Source organism: Typopeltis vanoorti, chromosome 16 (genome assembly GCF_054136105.1).
Source record: "Typopeltis vanoorti isolate ZY-2024b chromosome 16, IOZ_Tvanoo_1.0, whole genome shotgun sequence".
In the NCBI taxonomy this organism is placed as follows: domain Eukaryota; kingdom Metazoa; phylum Arthropoda; class Arachnida; order Uropygi; family Thelyphonidae; genus Typopeltis; species Typopeltis vanoorti.
This window is the reverse complement of record NC_143564.1, coordinates 34,772,634-34,793,019: the sequence shown is the minus strand read 5'-3', so window position 1 is coordinate 34,793,019 and position 20,386 is coordinate 34,772,634. Positions and strand designations below refer to the sequence as shown.

General features: G+C 35.3%; 1 protein-coding gene across 4 annotated transcripts in view; it reads left to right on the top strand.

The window, feature by feature from the left end:
- RhoGAP15B (RhoGAP_ARAP and RA_ARAPs domain-containing protein RhoGAP15B) overlaps positions 1-20,386 on the top strand; it is a 339,597-nt gene that overhangs the window by 172,244 nt on the left and 146,967 nt on the right. For all 4 annotated transcript variants that reach the window (XM_090405966.1, XM_090405963.1, XM_090405964.1 and 1 more), the window contains exon 11: positions 19,025-19,196. In XM_090405966.1, coding sequence (XP_090262092.1) covers positions 19,025-19,196 — 172 coding nt within the window. The remainder of the gene's footprint in view (positions 1-19,024; positions 19,197-20,386) is intronic.

Genomic DNA, 20,386 nt, shown 5'->3' with positions numbered 1-20,386 from the left:
AAGGGGTGTACAGGATATGATAGTACTACATGAAAAAAATTACATCATTACTAACTTCCTATCTACAATTTTTTCCTCCAAATCAGTCTGTTACTTGTCAAGACTCCAACATTATCAGATCTTATATTTCTATCGTCTAAGGCACTTTGTACCGTATCAATCCACCTATATCTTGGTCTTCCTCTGGGTCGTTTTGCTGCCAACCTGGCAGAGAACACTTGTTTTGCTAATCTTTCTTCGCCCATTCTGTTTAAGTGACCATACCACCTGAGATTAGCTCTGCTAACGCATTCCTGAATGCTGACAATGTCAAGTTCTTTCCTAATATCCTTGTTTTTAATATGATATTGTCATTGATGCCATCTGTTCACGCCTATAATCTTTCTTAGGACTCTCATATCTGCGGTCTCTAGTCTTTGGTCAAGTGTTTTACTTCTGACCCAGCTCTCAGATCCATAAGTTAAAGCTGGTTTGAACACTGTCTTGTATACAGCTAATTTAGTGTTCCGACTAATTTCTCTCTTATTCCATATGAATTTATTCAGTTGACTTCCCACCATACAGGCTTTGCTGATTCTGTTGTCTATTTCTATATTTAATTTACCTTCTTCAGTAAAAATGGTGCCTAAATAGCTGAAATGTTTTACTTGTTCCACAAGTTCTCCATTCACAACACAGTTGACATTTTCAATGATTCTGCATATTTTCATTGTCTTTGTCTTTTTATTGCTGACCTTCATATCATATCTATTACAACAGTTATTCAATTTAGTCAGAGAATCTTGCAGACTTGTAGCAGATTTATTTAGAAGTATAACATCATCTGCATAAAGCAAAGAGCTGACATTAACATCTCCAATTTTGATATCATGTTTAATACCACTTTCCTTCATAATGTGATCCATATAGATAATGAATAACAGAGGGGATAATGTACATCCTTGTCTCACAAAAGATTTAGCATTAAATCATCTTCCTGTACTTCCTTCAATTCTAACTGCTGACTTACAACTCAAATAAAGACTAAGTATTGCTTGATATAATCCCCCATTGACACCTTATAACTGTAGCATATCGAATAGCTTCTCTCTTGGCACCTTGTCATATGCCTTTTCCAAATCGACAAAACTTAAATACAGATCTTTATTATATTCCCATGCTTTCTCGACTATTTGTCATAAAGTGAAGATCTGATCCTGACAGCCTCTATTTGGCCTGAATCCAGCTTGTTCTTCACCAAGGTTTTCTTCCACAATTCTTCTCAACCGTTTCTCAAGTATACTTGCATAGATCTTGCCAGGAACACTCAGTAGAGAAATACCTCTGTAATTCTCACATTCAGTTTTATTTCTCTTTTTATATATGGGTACTATGAGAGCTCTACTCCAATCATCGGGAATTCATTCCTCTGTCCAGGCTTTCTGAACTATGCAATGCAGCCACTGTAAGACTTTTATACCACCATACTTCAGCATTTCTGGTCGAATATCATCTACTCCTGCTGCCTTTCCACATTTCAAGCCTTTGATGGCTTTTTCTACTTCAAGTATGGATATGTATTCCTGACTGCATGCCTGGTCAGTGTTTTTTATCACTGTGCTGTCATCACTGCTTGTTTCATTTAGCAGTTTTTCAAAGTTATCACTCCATACTCCAAGGATATCTTTTTCTCCTGTTTTCATGTCACATTTATCATCTCTAACTCCTTTTACAGCAGCACTCTTTCCTCCATTCCTAAGCTTCTTCAACAACCTCCAGAATATTTTGCCACATTCCTGATATTTGTTTTCTATATTCTTGCCAAAGTCCTCCCATGACTTTTGTTTAGCTAGTTTTACATTTTGCATTCTTGCATTTGTCTCTGTATTCTCTAACAGCACAAGCTGACTTATTTGACAGGAACTTTTGATATGCTTTCTTCTTTTCCTTCACTGCCTCTTTAATTTCTTGTGTCCACCAGGGAGTTCTGATTTTTTTATCATTGCAGACAACCCCACCACATGCCTCTCTGGCAGAATCAATGAATGTTTTCTTCTGAGTTTGCCACTGAATCTCCAAGGTTTGATTCCTGTTCTCAAACTCTTTCATTTTTTCTTCAATAATCTTTGTGTATTTTAGTCTACAGTTCACATCTGAGAGCTGCTCAACTTTTATTCGCGTTAAAACTTTCTTACATGTTATTCTTTTCAATATGAAATTCAATTTTATTCTGCTCAAGACTAAATAGTGATCACTTCCAATTTCAAATCCTCTGTACCCTCTGGTGTCCTGCACCAGGGAGAAAACATCACTATCAACAATAACATAGTCAATGAGACTTTTCTTATTCCTAGCCTCTTCTCTCCATGTGAATTTGTGCACATTTTTATGTTGGAACATGGTGTTAGTAATAACCAGTTCATGTCCTAAGCAGAAATCCAACAGGGATTTGCCATTATTATTAGCTTTGCTCTTTTCTCCAAATTTTCCAAAATATTTTTGTATGTCTCACAATCATTTCCTACTCTGCTATTTAGATTCCCAACAAGGACCAACTTTTCCTTTTTCATTGTCTCAGTTGCTTTTTCTAAAGCCTCAAAAAATTCCTGCACTTTTACCTAGTAGAACCTTCTATTGGACCATATGCACAAATAAGTCTCATTTTCCAGTTCCCCATTCTCATATTTTCCCACATTACTCTACTTGAGACTGACTGCCATTCAAGAAGATTAGCCTTGTATTTTGTGTTGTATGCTATGGCTACTGCTTTATTTCCTTGGTTGTCATTGCCTGAATATAACATTTTGTATTTATTGCTTACGAAGATCTCACCAGTTTTTGTCTTTTTTGTTTCAGTCACCCCTATTATGTTGATCTGGTACTTATCTAATTCCTCAGCTAGCTCCATTTCTTTGCCATTCAGGCTTCTTATGTTGATAGTACCGATCTTTAACTCTGGTGATGTTGAGTTGGGGTGTGTTTTGAGATTTGTTCCAGTAGCTGACTTGCCGTGGTTCCCTGGCGAAAACAACCGGGGCCTTGTTTAACCGGGCGACGCTCCAGCCGGTATGAAATTTTGTCTTGTTGTACCGTCATTTTTTATTTTGGTTTAACCAATAGGAATACAATTTGGTCAGCTAAATCCCAAATTGCCAGCCCATCCTCCTTCGTTCAGTATCCAAGTAGATACCCAACAGGGTGCACCACGACTTCATATAAATAAATATTATTTACTTACTGAAAAAGAGAGCCAAAAGGCTTCACTTCAGCAATGCAAAATTATTCAAATTAAGTGGACATTGAATCCAATATTATTTCAAAGCCGAATAGAGATACTACAATAGTTTCATGCTGAATATAGAGACTATAAAAGTTTCAGCAGATACAACCATAAGCAAACCGTTCATGACAAGGCAACTCGTAATAAAGGTGGAGTAAGCTCCAATCACTGTCCTTAGTATTTTCCCATAATGTAAAACACATATCCTAGTGGACATATGTAATGTTATACATTATGGGGGGGGGAGGTCACTACCCAGACCTGTTTGCCCTTTTTTTGAGCACTTGTCAGTGGTAGGCAGACCAAGAAAAATCAGGATGAAGTGATGCAGAACTTATACTTTACTATACGAGTTGCTCAAAAAGGTGTCACATCATAAAAGGCACCAAGAATTACTGAAAAAGAGAGCCAAAAGGCTTCACTTTGGCGATGCAAAATTATTCAAATTAAGTGGATATTGAATCCAACATTATTTCAAAGCCAAATAGAGAAACTGCAAATGTTTCAGAGAAGCTACAAGAGTTTCCTGCCGAATATAGAGACTATAATGTATAACATCATACACAGTTAGAAGAAACACGTATAAACCACAGTGAAAATTATTTAATTGTAAATATTTCATCCTAAGTATCTTAGGACATCATCAGTACAGTATTTAAACAAAATTAAGAATAACATACAGTTAGGGCGCATGATTACAATAGAATCTCATGAAAACATGCATAACGTGCTAAAGTAGAAGCACGTTATGCATGTTTTCATGAGATTCTATTGTAATCATGCGCCCTAACTGTATGTTATTCTTAATTTTGTTTAAATACTGTACTGATGATGTCCTAAGATACTTAGGATGAAATATTTACAATTAAATAATTTTCACTGTGGTTTATACGTGTGTTTCTTCTAATTATGAACGCACCACAGGTTTCGTTATTTAAAAAACATCATCCACGTCCGCTAGGATATGTGTTTTACATTATGGGAAAATACTGAGGACAGTGATTGGAGCTTACTCCATCTTTACTACCAGTTGCCTTGTCCTGAACGGTTTGCTTTCACTTGTATCTGCCGAAACTTTTACAGTCTCTATATTCAGCATGAAACTCTTGCAGTTTCTCTATTCAACTTTGAAATAATGTTGGATTCAATATCCACTTAATTTGAATAATTTTACATCACCGAAGGAAGCCTTTTGGCTCTCTTTTTCAGTAATTCTTGGTGTATTTTGTGATGTGACACCTTTTTTAGCAACTCGTATGGTAAAATATAAGTTCTGCATCACTTCATCCTGAGAATTCTTGGTCTGGCTCCCACTGACAAGACCTCAAAAAAGGCCGAAACAAACCGGTCTTGGTAGTGACCTCACCTCATAATGTATAACATCATACATGTCCGCTAGGATATGTGTTTTACATTATGGGAAAATACTAAAGACCACGATCGGAGCTTACACCACCTTTGCTATGAGTTGCCTTGTCATGAATGGTTTGCTTATGCTTGTATCTGCTGAATCTTTTATAGTCTCTATATTCAGCATGAAACTCTTGTAGTTTCTCTATTTGACTTTGAAATAATGTTGGATTCAATATCCACTTAATTTGAATTATTTACTTATTTCCTTTGTTTTTGTGTGAATTAAATAAATACATCATTACTATCTCCTATCAATACAACTTTTCTCCAAATTATTCTATCACTTATCAGGACTGCAATATTGTCATATCTTATATTTTTGCCTTCTAGGGCACTTCTGATGATGAAACAGCACAAAGATGGGTGCAATACACTGAAGAACTTTATAGAGGAGAGAAATTAGATAAATTGCTCCTAGAGGAAGATGAGAAAGGACTGAGTCAGAATTTGATAAGACTCTTAAAGAACTGAAATGGTCGAAAGCACCAGGAATAGACCAAATCCCAGGAGAAATTTTACATGCACTGGGTGAAGAAGCAAAAATGTGATAAATCAAAATGATTGATCAAATGTATGCAACTGAAGAAATTCCAACAGATTTTGAGCAAAGTATTATGTTAGCAATTCCAAAAAAAAAAAAAAAAAAGCTCAAGCATGCAAAGATCTGTATCTATTGCTGTAAGGAAAAAAAAATAGAATAACATTTACCTTAGTATCAGTTTAGCTTCAGAAGAAATAGAGACAAGAGAATCTATAACTTTCAGATTGAGCAGTTCCATAGAAAAAGAAAAAGCATAGAAAAAGCTTTTGACAACATTGAGTGGAATACAGTGTTTAAAGTCCTCAAAAATTTGAAGATAGATACAATGACAGAAGACTAATTTATCAACTATATAAAAATCAAACTGCAGCCATAGGGAAATGAAAGAAAGAAGCTAAAATAAGAAAGGATGTTAGACAACTAATTTTTAATATTTACATCAAAGACAGAAGGAATTCTCAAAGAAAAAATCAGTAGCAGAATAAAGATCAGTTGTAAGCTTTATAATACAAGAAGATTAGCAAATGACATAGCCTTAATAGCAAAAATGAAAAAGAACTACATGGATCACTTGCAGAGATGAATAAACTAAATATAAGATGAAAAATCAATGAGAAAAAAACAAAAAAAGTAATAAAATATACCAGGGATAGAGAGCAAATCATAAGCGTCACAGTAGATAGGAAAAGATTAATGCAAGTAAAAGAATTTACCTACCTAGGAAGTCTAATAACATTAGATGAGCGAAGTGGAAGAGACGTGAGAATAAGAATAGCACAAGCAAAAAAAAAAAAAAAAAAAAGCATTGAACATTAAAAGAACACTATTAACATCTTAATATTTATAGTGTTCTTTTATCAGGTTCTTGATCACTGTCATTGAGAATAAAGGAGCACTTTATTAAAAACTTTGTCTGCAGTGTGGCCCTCTATGAATCAGAGACATGAACTCTCTCTTTTTTTTTTTTTTTTTTTTTTTTTTTTTTTTTTTTTTTTTTTTAAGAGAAAAATCAAGATTTCTAGTATTTGAAATGTGTTGGTGCTGAATGCTAAAGATCACATGGACAGACAGAGTTACAAATGAAGTATTAAGAAAAGCAGGAGAAAAAAGACATACTATAGGTATTTATTTCTGGGAAAATTCCCATGTTACTCCTCTTAAAAAACTATTATTTTTACGGTTATTATAGCCTGTTTTTGTTTAAGAGAGTCCCTTATTTTAAATACATTGGCTTTTTTCCTCAAGAAATTTTTAGGGCATTATAAGTGTATTTTAAAGGAAAATATAGCAGAATAATTTAGGAAGAAATTTTGTACATACCTTGTTTTAGATACTAGGATGACCTCATTCTCCATACTTCTGCTGTTAGGTTGTTAAAAAAAGGGGGGTGGGTGTTTGACGCAAGGCGGAAAGAATAATTTTTTTTTGAAAACCCGGGTTTTTTAAAATAATATATATACAAATATGTATATATATTATTGTACTTAAGGGCGCTTTTTTTGGGGAAGGGTTTAACCAAAAATTACAACTCTCCTAAAACCCAGTAAATCACTCACACACACACAGAAATATTTGAACACCATAACGTAGTCTACAAATTTCTTTGCCAAAAAGACTGTGACATCACCTACACAGGCTCTACCATTAGGTCTTTATGGACTAGAATACAAGAACACTTCCACGACTGTAACATCCCTATTCCGGAACATTTAAACACAAAAAACAATGCAACATCAAAAAGAAAAATAGAATGCAGAGTACAGGGAAGACAGAAATAGCAGCTCATGCCCTAGAATTGAAACACATCCCGCAAATCGACAAGGCCATAATAATAGACAAACAAGACAATGAAACAATGCTTAGAATATCCGAAAGAATAGCCATAAAAATGTGACGAAAACTCAGTCAACGTCCACCGTCCTTACCTAATTTCCGAATTTTGGAAACTCCACAATTTACAAATCAGGTCAATCCTCTGACCAATAAGCGACAACAAATGCCCTTTTTTGGCAGATACAACATGCGGTCGTGACATAGCCCTACACCCATTCCGAAAATGTTCCGATGATGGTCACACGACCGAAATGGCTCGCCCCGTTAATGCTCTCCCCTAACCCAGTTTTCTTATATAACCTCTTTTCCCCAAAAAAAGCGCCCTTAAGTACAATAATATATATACATATTTGTATATATATTATTTTAAAAAAAAACGGGTTTTCAAAAAAAAAGTATTCTTCCCGCCTTGCTTCAAACATCCCACACACACACACACACATTTTCTCTCCCCCCCTTTTTTTAACAACCTGACAGCAGAAGTATGGAGAATGAGGTATCTTAGCATCTAAACAAGGTATATACAAAATTTTCTTCCTAAATTATTCTGCTATAATTTCCTTTAAAATACACTTATAATGCCCTAAAAATTTCTTGAGGTAAAAAGCCAATGTATTTAAAATAAGGGACACTCCTAAACAAAAACAAGCTATAATAGTCGTAAAAATAATAAATTAAGAGATATACTATATATGTTAGAGAAAAAAAAGGAGAAATAACATGATAGGAACACTATTAAGACACTCACACTGGACTACAAATTTGAATGATGGAAGGGAGACTTGATAGGGGGAGACAAGAACCCAACATGTGGGTGATATCCAAAATAGACAATGCTACTAAACAAACTAACAGCACAAATCACCTTATGTACAGTATTTGTGAATTCAGTGTATTTCTGATGTCATTACTTGTTATATCTCTGTGTTTTGTCATGAATTATAAACTTCATAATTATTTTATTTCATTATTGTTAATAATACCAGTTAAAATTGAAAGTAAAGGTGCTGTTGCTCCAGTGAAAAGAAAATGCATAAACCTATTACATTAGATACCATTAAAATTATTAAATTTAGTAAGAATGGTGTATTGAACACAGAGAGGCTGCGGGCTAAACTTACATTGCAGTACTGTATTTAACAATACAAAGATAAAGTTCTAAGTGAAATGCTATGCTAGTTAATACTACAGTTATCTGTAAACATGAGTCTTTGCAGAAATGAAAAAAACTTTTAATGATATAGATTGATGACCAAACTAGTTGACATATTCCATTATCTGTTTATTGGACATCCACAGATGCTGTGTGGTCACTCCAATGCTCGGTGATGTGCGACACCAGTCCTTACCATGTGGTCCTGTTGTATGCTTTTCTGATGGCTTTACCTCTATGAAGATCAGTCACTTCACACACACACACACACCATCCACTCCTCTCATTAACATTCTATCCCTTCCTCCTTTTCCAGGAACTTTACCTTCTCTTACTGTTCTGAGATGTCCTCCTTCCATCCTGTCAATATCCTTGATGTGCCTTAAAGTTCTATTGATCTTTTCTAACACTCATTCATTTGTATACCTTTCAGTATATGATATCCTCAACAGCCTTCTGTAACACCACATCTCAAAAGCAGCTATCCTTTTCTTATCTGACTTCCTTAGGTTCCAAGTCTCACATCCATAAGTTGCTGTTGGAAAAACAGCTGCATCCAAAATCCTCAAAGATAGATTCATCCTTCCAGATATTAGACAAGTCTCTGACTGTTGTTTTAGCTATTCCTAATCTTCTTCAGGAGTCTTCTGAAAAACAGTTCTTCACATTAATAATGGATTCCTGGTACTCGAACTTGCTGACTTACTCTATTCAGAATAAATATTCATTTGCAAAAATTATTCTAAATTTTTCATTTGCATATCTGGCAATTCTCGTAGAAAGGCTTATACGTTGGTTATACATGATTAATAAATAACTTAAGGAATTCACGATGTACACTAGAATATAAATTAAACTTTAATCTATATTTCCAATATTTCGGCAACATCGTGTTGCCATCTTCAAAGGAACTTAAGATAAAGACACGTGCAGCAGGCACTACACACAGTAAATGAGGAAGCTGTTTCTCCTAAAAGTCCTGATGGTGCCCCCTAGCGGGCTATGTAGGTATCTTGGCTGTTGTGCTGAAGGTCTCCTGATGTACGTCTTCCAAATTTGGGGCAGTCTCAGGCAACCAAATTTGTTGAGGTTTGGCATGTTTCTTAGGGCTGAGGCTGATTCCATGAATAGTCTTTCAAATTTTATTAACTTGATATGGTGTATTATTGTGGCTTTCTTCCACCGTATTCTGTGGTGTGTATCCAGAGCATGGTCTGCAAGACCAGAGTGGCTGTATTGGTGAAACATGTAGGGAATGGTGATGGATTTAGAGTAATTATTGTTGTGAGGAGGGGGGGTTTGCTGGTTTCAATATTTTTTGGATTGGGGGGAGGGTATATTCACATCCTCAACGCTTTCTCAGCCATTGGCTGAGAAAGTGTTGAGGATGTGATTAAGTTCAGTGGTTAGGGCATTGACATTTGAACAGATTAGTTTAGCCCTGTTGTGTAGTGTCTCTTAATAACTCCATATTGTTATGGGGGGGGGGATAAATGTATCTGCCTGTATGGTGGGTTTTCTATAAACTGAGAAAACCAAGGTTCCATCAGGCTGGCGGGTGACTAGTGTGTCTAGGAAAGGGAGAACTGTTTTCCTCTTTTTCTAGGGTGAACTTGATTCTGGGGTGTTGGATGTTTAAGTGTATGTTAAGAAGGAGAGGAGTGTATCAGAGCCATCTGGCCAAATAGCGAACACATCATCAACGTAGCAAAGCCATATGGTTGGTTTTTGTGAGGCAGAGTTTAAGGCTTTCTCTTCAAAAGTCTCCATAAAGAAGTTGGCCAAGGGTGGGGAGAGTGGTGAACCCATGACTGTCCCCTCTATTTGTTTGTAGAATTTTCCCTGCCAAACGAAATAGCCCGAGTTCATTGTGAACTGAAATAGGGCTGAGATATCGGGAGGAAATTTAGCTTGGATTAGCTCTAAGGTTTCCTTGAGTTGGACATTTGTGAATAAGGAGTAAATGTCAAAACTGACCATTATGTCAGTATGTTGGAGTGTAAGGTTTTTTATGTGTGATGGGGTATTGCCAGTATAGTGTGTGAGTGCTTTGGCCAAATGTTTAGCTATTTTGTATGTGGGGGAATCAATGGCATCCACTATGGGACTTAATGGCACATTTTCGTTATGTATTTTTGGGAGTCCATATATACAGGGGGGGGGGATATAGAGTTATACGGTTTTCATTTGTTAGTAACTTCAACAGGCCAAGAAGTGACCTTGTTAAGGAGCCTATGAAGTTTTCTAATTTGTGAGTTGGTGGGATTGTATTCGATAGGGAGATAAGTAGCCCGATCTAATAATAGAGTATTAAGGTTACGTGTGTAGTCCATTTGGTTGAGTACTACGGTGCCATTTCCCTTATCTGCTTTTGTGATCATTATTTCTTTGTTTTTCTTCATTTCCTGCAGAGCTTTATATTCCCTATCGGATATGTTGGTTTTAGGTGGTCTTGCTTTGGTGAGAACACAAGCTACATCCAGTCTAATATTGTTGGTGACGTGGTTTGGAAGGTGGCGGATCCCGCGTTCAATCTGGATCGTTATATCCTTGGCCAGTATTTTTCTGGGAGCAATAGTGAAGTTGTGGCCATGTGAAAAAGCGTTGAGTGCTTCAGTCTTCAAAATAACTGAAGAAAGATTGACTACGGTGTTGGTTGGAAGTTTTGGTTCAGAAGTCGAGTTCTTTTTTAATTTCTCAAATTTCTTCATATGTCGACCCCGTATTTTCTCGAATTCTTTATCTGCCGCAGTGCATGCATGAGACGTCATATAAAATTGACCAAAGCTCGTGATTTAACGTGTTGGAAAGCTCTTCCTCAAGCGTCCGAATAGCTTTGTTTGCATCAGCTAGGAGAACGTGCGTGTTGGCAATTTGTTCTCGTAGCTAGCACGGGTATAGATTCAGAGAGCTTTTTGTGAAAAGAAACGGTGCTTAAATTTCACAGTGCCTGATTATCCCGGCAGCGTTTTAGGAAGGTTAGACGATTCAGTTGTCTTGATAACTTCAGCTTCATTTTACTGTATTGGCGGGCCTTGCGTGCGATGGAATCTACGTGGATGATAGTAATTCTCGTAGAAAGCTTATACGTTGGTTATACATGATTACTAACTAACTTAAGGAATTCACAATGTACACTAGAATATAAATTAAATTAAACTTTAATTATATTTCCAATATTTATAACTCTATATCCCCCCCCCGTATATATGGACTCCCAAAAATACATAAAGAAAATGTTCCATTACGTCCCATAGTGGATGGCATTGATTCCCCCCACATACAAAATTGCTAAACATTTGGCCAAAGCACTCGGACACTATACCGGCAACACACCATCACACATAAAAAACTTAGCCCACTTCAAAGCCAGCATAGAAAACCTTACACTCCAACATACTGATATAATGGTCAGTTTTGACGTCTCCTCCTTATTCACAAATGTCCCACTCAAGGAAACCTTAGAGCTAATCCAAGCTAAATTTCCTCCCAATATCTCAGCCCTATTTCAGTTCACAATGAACTTTGGCTATTTTGTTTTGCAGGGAAAATTCTACAAACAAATAGAGGGGGCAGCCATGGGTTCACCACTCTTCCCACCCTTGGCCAACTTCTTTATAGAGACTTTTGAAGAGAAAGTCTTAAACTCTGCCCTACAAAAACCAACCATATGGCTTTGCTATGTTGATGATGTGTTCGTTATTTGGCCACATGGCTCGGATACACTCCTCTCCTTAACATACACCTAAACAACCAACACCCCAGAATCAAGTTCACCCTAGAAAAAGAGGAGAACAACAGCCTCCCTTTCCTAGACACACTAGTCACCCACCAGCCTGATGGAACCTTGGTTTTCTCAGTTTATAGGAAACCCACCCATACAGGCAGATACATTTATCTCCCCCCCCATAACAATATGGAGTTATTAAGAGACACTACACAACAGGGCTAACCTAATCTGTTCAAATGTCAGTGCCCTAACCACTGAACTTAATCACATCCACAACACTTTCTCTGCCAATGGCTATACCCCCCCCCCAAAAAAAATCCAAAAAATATTGAAACCAACATTCCCCCCCCACACACACACACACAACAAGAATTACTCTAAATCCATCACCATTCCCTACATCTGAGGCACCTCAGGAAAAAAAAAACTACCAAAATCCTGAATAAACATGACTTGACCTCTTGTTACAGACCATGTAGAAAATTGGCATCCCTTATCTGCTCCACTAAAGACCAACCACTTCCCCTAGACCGACCTGGCGTATACCAGGTCCCTTGCAGCTGTAAGCTGTCCTACTTTGGCCAAACAGGCAGGACAGTGAATATCAGAATTTCAGAACACAAGGACTACATCCGGTTTCACCAGTACAGCCACTCAAGTCTTGCAGACCATGCTCTGGATACACGCCACAGAATACGGTGGAAGAAAGCCACAAAAATACACCGTAGCAAGTTCAAATTTGAAAGACTATTCATGGAATCAGCCTCAGCGCTAAGAAACATGCCAAACCTCACCAAATTTAGTTTCATGAGACTGCCTCAAATTTGGGAGGCTTACATCAGGAGACCTTCAACCCAACGGCCAACCAAGAATACCTACATAGCCTGCTGAGGGGGGGGGGAGGCACCATCAGGACTTTTAGGAGAAACATTAGCTTCCTCGCTTCGTCCTCATTTACTGTGTGTAGTGCCTGCATGCACGTGTCTTTATCTTAAGTTCCTTTGAAGATGGCAATGTGATGTTTTCAAAATATTGGAAATCTATATTAAATTTTAATTTAATTTATATTCTAGTGTACGTTGTGAATTCCTTAAGTTATTTAGTAATCTTGCATATCTGGCCATAAATAAAATCATTTATTCATGTCATTTACACATATATGACTGCTTAAAATTGATTAAAGGCAGTTATTCAGTAATTTTTCCTCCTATTTGATCACTTATCAGCACTCTAATGTTGACAAGTGATCAACATAGATTTAAGATTGTCATATATGTGTAATAATATATATATATATATATATATATATATATATATATAAGATCTATGTCTTATGCTACACTTTTAACTGCATTAATCCATCTACGAGAGTGGTCTGAAAAGTTCTCAGCCTTGACCATAGATGACAACATTATTGGCAAGAGATTTTTTTGGTACATCTGCCATAAGCATCCATGTGAAATTGCAAGTTATTCTATCAAGTAGTTTGTTTTATACAGATGTCTAAAGCAAAAGTGTTGTTTGTATCCCTTGAAATGGATAAAATTGAGAATATTGAGAAGGAGCCAAATTGAGATTTGGCTCCTTCTGACTTCTGTCTCGTCCCAAAACTAAAACTCTTCCTCACTAGTCAGTGTTTTTCTTCGAATCAAGAGGTGATTGTAGCTGTGGAGGGGTATATTGCAGATCTTACTGAGAACCACTACAGGGATGGGATAATGGCCCTGGAGCATTGTTGGAATAAATGTATTAGTCTTAAGGGAGATTATGTTGAAAAATAAAAATATATTGGAAATTATAAATTTGTTTTTTCATTATTAGGCCAAGAACTTTTTAGACCACCCTCGTACATCTTGGTCTTCCTCTGGGATTTTTCTTGCTATTTTAGCATCAAATAGCTGTTTTGTTAACCTTTCCTCTCCCATTCTGTTTAAATTACCATACCACCTTAATTAGCTCTGCTCATGCATTCCGGAATGCTAACAATGACAGGTTACTTTTTTTTCCTCATATTTAGTATCTTCCCTTTGATCAACTGATTTATGTCTAAACCAACTTTTAATTCAGAAGAGATTGTTCAACTAATAAGTGCCCATTTTGCTAAAAGCTATCAACCTGGTATGTGCAACATTGAGCTCACGCTACATTTTGATTGATGAAGAAACTTGTGTGTGAGGAGGAGGTACTAGAGCTGTTGGATAAATTGAATAAGAATTCGGCAATGGGGACTAATAGAATATCAGCATGGATGCAAAAGACTGTTCAGCTTCATTGGCTATTCCTCTGACCAGGCTGTATAATATGAGTCTCAACATAGGGAAGATTCTTTAGGAGTAGAAAGAATGTATGGTAATCTCATTGCACAAGGATGGTGCAAAGACTGATATATACTCAACTATTGACCTATCATTAACTCTAGAGTAGTGGTGAAGATTTTGAAAAGTTGGTTAGGACTTGCACATGGAGGTGGGTTAACAGAGAATCTATACTTTGCAATGAACAGCATGGATTTACTGAGTAAGGTCATGTTTGAGCAACTTGCTCACATTCTGTAATTATGTTGCCATTGAGTTAGACAATGTAGGCACATGGTCCTTCAACAGGACTTATCACCCTGCACACAAATGTGCCTGACCACTTATCACCATCTGATTGGCCTTCTGGAAGTCCTGATCTGAATCCGTTGGACTTTAAATTGTGGTTGGAGCTTAAGAGAGAGAGAGAGAGAGTACCCTGCAAGAAACTATACCTGAGCATCCCCAGCCTGAAGGTGGATTTGGGACGAGCATTTCTGTTGGATCTTGTGCTTGCTGCCATCAGTATGTGGGGTCACAGGCTTTGGGAATGCATGAAGACAGAAGGGGAACATTTTGAATGTTGAGTGCTGCTATATGCGTGTTATACATGTGGTTTGTATGTGCTGAAAGCCATAAATGATTTATTGATAGATTAAAGGTATATGCACTGTTCAGTAACAGTATTTATGGCTAGACTAGGTATATACAAATCTATAGCAGAGTAAAAAATGAAGAAAGTGCAAAATCAAATACAACGATAATGATACACAAATCTGTGAAGAACCATATTGTATATTATAACTACTGGACTGAAAGACTAATAGAAATTAGACTCAAAATATTAAGAGGTAACATAACAATAATCAGGGAAATCTGTACTAGAAGAGGGGAAAAAGAAGACTGTAAAACCTTTTACAAAGAATTGCAGGAAAGCATACATAAAACAAATAAAACAGGCTATTTACTAGCAGGGGATTTAAATACCAGAATAAGAAACAGTAAATACAAAACAAACATAGATTTGGTGAAGGGACATGTAATCAAAATGAACACAAACTGCAAGATTTTATTTATAATAATATGAGATTAATGAACTCGGTATGCAAACATAAAGTAATATATAAATATACATGGTCAGCCAGAGGATGTAAGTCAGTTATTTGATTACATTATTGCAAATTTTATGTTAGCCAAGTTAATCATAGATGTAAGAACATATCAAGGCGTTGAATTAAACTCAGATCATTATATGGTATTGACAAAAATTTGATTTAAATCAAAATGTCTAAAAATAAATAAAGTGGGAAATAACTATCCTGAGTTACAAAATTTCTTCATTACAAGATAGATCTGCATACTATGCAACAATATCACAAATGCACTGATTTAAAACAGAAACATACACGAATTAAATGACATAGAAGAGGAATGGGGAAAATCTGAAACAAATCCAAGCAAACGAAATCTTAGGAATAAAGAGTAAATGGAATAGGAAAAGAAAACTACACAGATCAAAGCTGTACAACTGAGAGGAGACTTCCACATAGCCTTTAAAGGAATTCGGAGAACTGACCAGGGCTTTTGATGTAATGTCCAATCCTCACCTTCTCATGGTGCACCTTGTTAGGCACCTAGATACTGAACAAACGAGTATGGGCTGGCAATTTCGGATTTAGCCAACCAAATTGTATTCTTATTGGCTTAAACCACAATGTAAAATTATGGTACAGCATGGTAGAATTTGATGTCGGTTGGGATGTTGCCCGGTTAAATAAGGCCCCTTTCTTTTTGCCAGGGAACCAGAGTGAACAGCGAAGAGTCAGCTACTGGAACAAATCCTGAAACACATCCCAATTCAATGTCACCAGAGTTCAAGATTGGTACTATCAATATCAACATAAGAAGCCTGAATCACAAAGAAATAGAGCTAGCAAAAGAATTGGATAAATACCAGATCGACATAATAGGATGACTGAAACAAAAACTGGTGAGATCTTTCTGAGCAATAAATACAAAATGATATATTCGGGCAATGACAATCAAGGAAAAGGAGTAGTTATAGTATTCGACACTAAATACGAGGCTAATCTTCTCGAATGTCAGGCAGTCTCAAGTAGAATGATCTGGGCAAATATCAGAATGTGGAACTGGACATTGAAACTTATTTGTGCCTATATCCCACAGAAGGTTCTACTAAGATATAACTGGGGGAATATTTTGAGGCTTTAGAGAAAGAAAGTAGCTGACAATGAAAAAGGGAAAAGTTGGTCTTTGTTGGAGATCTAAATAGCAGAGTAGGAAATAATTGTCATTTAGAAATATTTGGGAAAAATTTGAAGAAAAGAGCAAAGTTAATGATAATGGCAATTACTTGTTGGATTTCTGCTCAGGACATGGACTGGTTATGACTAACACAATGTTCCAACATAAAAATGTGCACAAATTCACAGAGAGAAGAGGCAAGGAATAAGAAAAGTCTCATTGACTATGTTATTGTTGATAGTAATGTTTTCTCACCGGTGCAGGACACTATAGTGTACAGAGGATTTAAAATTGGAAGTGATCATCATTTATTCTTAAGCAGGATAAAATTGACTTTCATGTTAGGAAAAAAAAAAAAAAAAACATGTAAGAAAGTCAAAATTGAGCAGCTCTCAGGTGTGCACTGTTGACTAAAATATGCAAACGTTATTCAGGAAAAAAATGAAATAGTTTGAGAACAGGAACCAAACCTTGGAGATTCAGTAACAAATCCTGAAGAAAACATTGATTGATTCAGCCAGAGAGGCATATGGTGATTTTTCTATCCTTGTCTGCAAGTATAGAAAAATCAGAACTCCATGATGGACACAGGAAGTTAAAGAGGCAAAAGTTGACTTATTCACGGGAATAAGTCAGCTTGTGCTGTTAGAGAATACAGAGACAAATGTAAGAAAGCTGAACACTGTAAAACTAGCTGAACAAAAGTCATGGGAAGAGTTTGGCAAGAACATTGAAAATAAATATCAGCAATGGTTACTTAATTTGCAGCAATCCTGAGCACTCTTTAAATATTTTTGATACCTGCATATCATGTCCTCTTGTTGACTGGTATACCCTATAGGACTGATAAGTGAAGTAAAAATAAAAATATTTGTGTACTTATTCATATAAATGCTTTCATCTGCTACAAAACTTGAGCAGATTACTGGATTATATATGATAATTAATTTTTAAACTATTTTTTGCTACAAGCAAGAGAAAGTAGAAATGATCCTTATGCATCTTATACAGTTGTTAATCAGATCATATGTCATGAAGTGACTATATTAGCATGTTCTGGAGAAAGACATTATGAATAAATCAAATCTTATCTAATGTTACTTTGGATATGCTTCTGATATTTTTGCTAGCACACTAAATGCTCCTCTCTATAGTGAATCTCTAGGGAGCTAAGAAGCAGTTTGTTTTAGACTTAACAGACACAAAGACAACAAATGATTGGCAGAAGCCATACAAAAAGCACACAAAATAGCATGGAAATTATAATTGCAAAAAATAATGGGAGACATGAAAAAGAGAAGTAGAAGAATATGAAATTATAAAAATGAAAATCCATTATTAACATTTAAATTTTGAAATGTTGCATGAACTTAATGTCATTTAGTGTGCACATTAGTTTATAGAGAACTAAATATATTCAGTTTGTGCTATTAAAATAAAAAATAACCTCAGCAGTCAATCAGCTTTTTAATTAGTTAATATCTGGTTACAAAAGTAGACATTAACATAACTGATAAACATCTTTCTAATTGGACAGATCTAATGGGTTTTTAAGTCTGTATAATTAGGAAGCTGACTTGTTCACACCAGCTGTGCTACCCTTGCTCTTAGGCTGACTAAAGGGGATCGGAAAAGTGATGGCACAGCTGGTATGAACACATCAGCTTCATAATTCAGAGACATATGTCTGTCATTAGGTCTCTGTCCTCAAAAAAATGTAAACATTAATTCTGCATTTTCATACTCTTATTTTACTCCATCTACACAGTTTCCTGCTTTCTGATAACTGATTTGCTGCTCTCTGATAAGACTCTCTCTTGCATTTTTGACTGCAGAACTGTATTTATGGTCACTGTAAAGTTAACTTTCAATGAAGAAAAGAAATTCCCTCCTATTTTCCATTGTTGTTTGCATTTGTACTTTTTTCATGTCATTTTGTATAGCTTTATGTGTAGTTTCCTACTAGTCCTTCGTGTTCTTTTGCCAGTGTACAATTTCCTGCCATTTTTTCCTTTCTCTTTCCTATCGTTTATTCATTTACAGTTTTCTTTTTTTATAACTTTTAATACAAAACACAAATTTTTTTACAGTACTTCCCACAGGAATTACTACATAAACTGGAGGAAATTCAGTTTACTATCATGAAGGTTTTTACTTTTTCAAAAGGCTCTTGTTAGTAGCAACAGTGAGATTGAAATACCATTGGTTCTATGGGATTTAGGCAAGGTCTTTTTCCTTAGTTTGTTGAAGTATGTGATTTTGTTATAGTCGTATTCACTATAGTGTGTCTACTACGCTGTTTAATATGGTGGCCAAAATATTCTTTACAAAGAATATATTATTTACTATAAACTGACATAAATAAAGTGTTTAAATTATATAATCAGATTGAGTTCCTGGATTTTTAAAGTGAGTATAGAATAATAATGAACTATACCTTTTGGTTATTGTAATACTTGCAGTGCAAATTAAAATTTTCAATTATTTTTTTGTTTAATTTTTTTTTTTTTTTTCCATTTTATTCTGTTAATTTTAGTATCAGTGAACACAGTGATAAAAACCTGATGCCTATAATAAATTTGGCACCGATCTTTGGCCCAACCTTACTGTTTAAACCAGTTAGTGGTGACACAGGCAGTTTTACTCAGACAAATGCAGCTATGGATATAGTGTGTGATTTTATATCATTTTATTCCTGGCTTTTTGAGGTTTGTTAGTTTCTTTTTTTTTTTATTTATATTTAATATCTTTTTTTTTTTTCCTTCTCTTCTTTTTTTATTTATATTTAATATCCTTTTTTTTCCTGCACTTCTTTTTTTTTTATATATTTAATCTTCTCTTTATTTATGTTTATCTATAATTAGTTTAAATTTTGCATTTTTTTTTTTTTAATCTAGATTTTAAAAAAAATTGTACATGGCCTTTAAAGTGCTTGGGATTCTTAGAATAACTCAAATGTACTTTGCAGTTCAAGGTAAATGGATTTTATAAAAAATGTCTCATAAAAACAACTGTTACACACACACAATAAAAAAAAATACATAAGTGTCAACTGGTTATCTGTATATAATATTTTATGATTACTAAAATCAAAACAATTTATTCATTACTCACTTGGGGACTATAGGAATTTTTTTTTTGTGTGTGTGTGCATGCATGCAAGTGTTCCTTCCTTTGTTCCCCCCCTCCCCACCTCAAAAAAAAAAAAAAAAAAACCTTATCTTACCCTTGGATATTGGTTACACAACTATCTTATTGGCTTTCATTTGTCAATTATCCACCTGACTGTATTTTCCTAACTTCGTGTTATTCATGGTTTTTTCCTAGTAACTTATTTCATGCCAGGATGCCATATCAGAGTGTCAAACCAATAGTTTTGTATGCATTCTCTTTATGTAGAATTAATGTTTCATTTCATTCAAGTGACGATGAGACATGTGCACCACCCTAGCTTAATAATTCTCATCAAATGCCATTCATTGTTCTGTGATATAGAAGACAGCTAAAAAGTCATTTAATTGAATATTATTTCTGCATAACATAAAAATTAATTTCAGTAGAATACCATAACAAATTTTTATGATAATAAACTCTTTCCCTAGTCTGTATGAGTTTGCTATAACGAAATTTGACTGTGTTAGGTATTTTCGCAAAGTTTAAGCAAATAGAAAAATATTCCCAAATTTATCATTTGCTACAGGGGTCAGTAATCTTTTTTTGGCTGAAGAACCATTTTGGTGAGCATGGTATTCAATAAAATGTTCTGAGAGGAACACCTGAAAAAATTTTAAAACAGGCTACAATAATAGAAATAAAACTGTGATATTTCTGATTTCAATTGATTATATGCACATTTATCTTGAATTTTTTTTAATAAAAATAGAAATAGATGATCCTT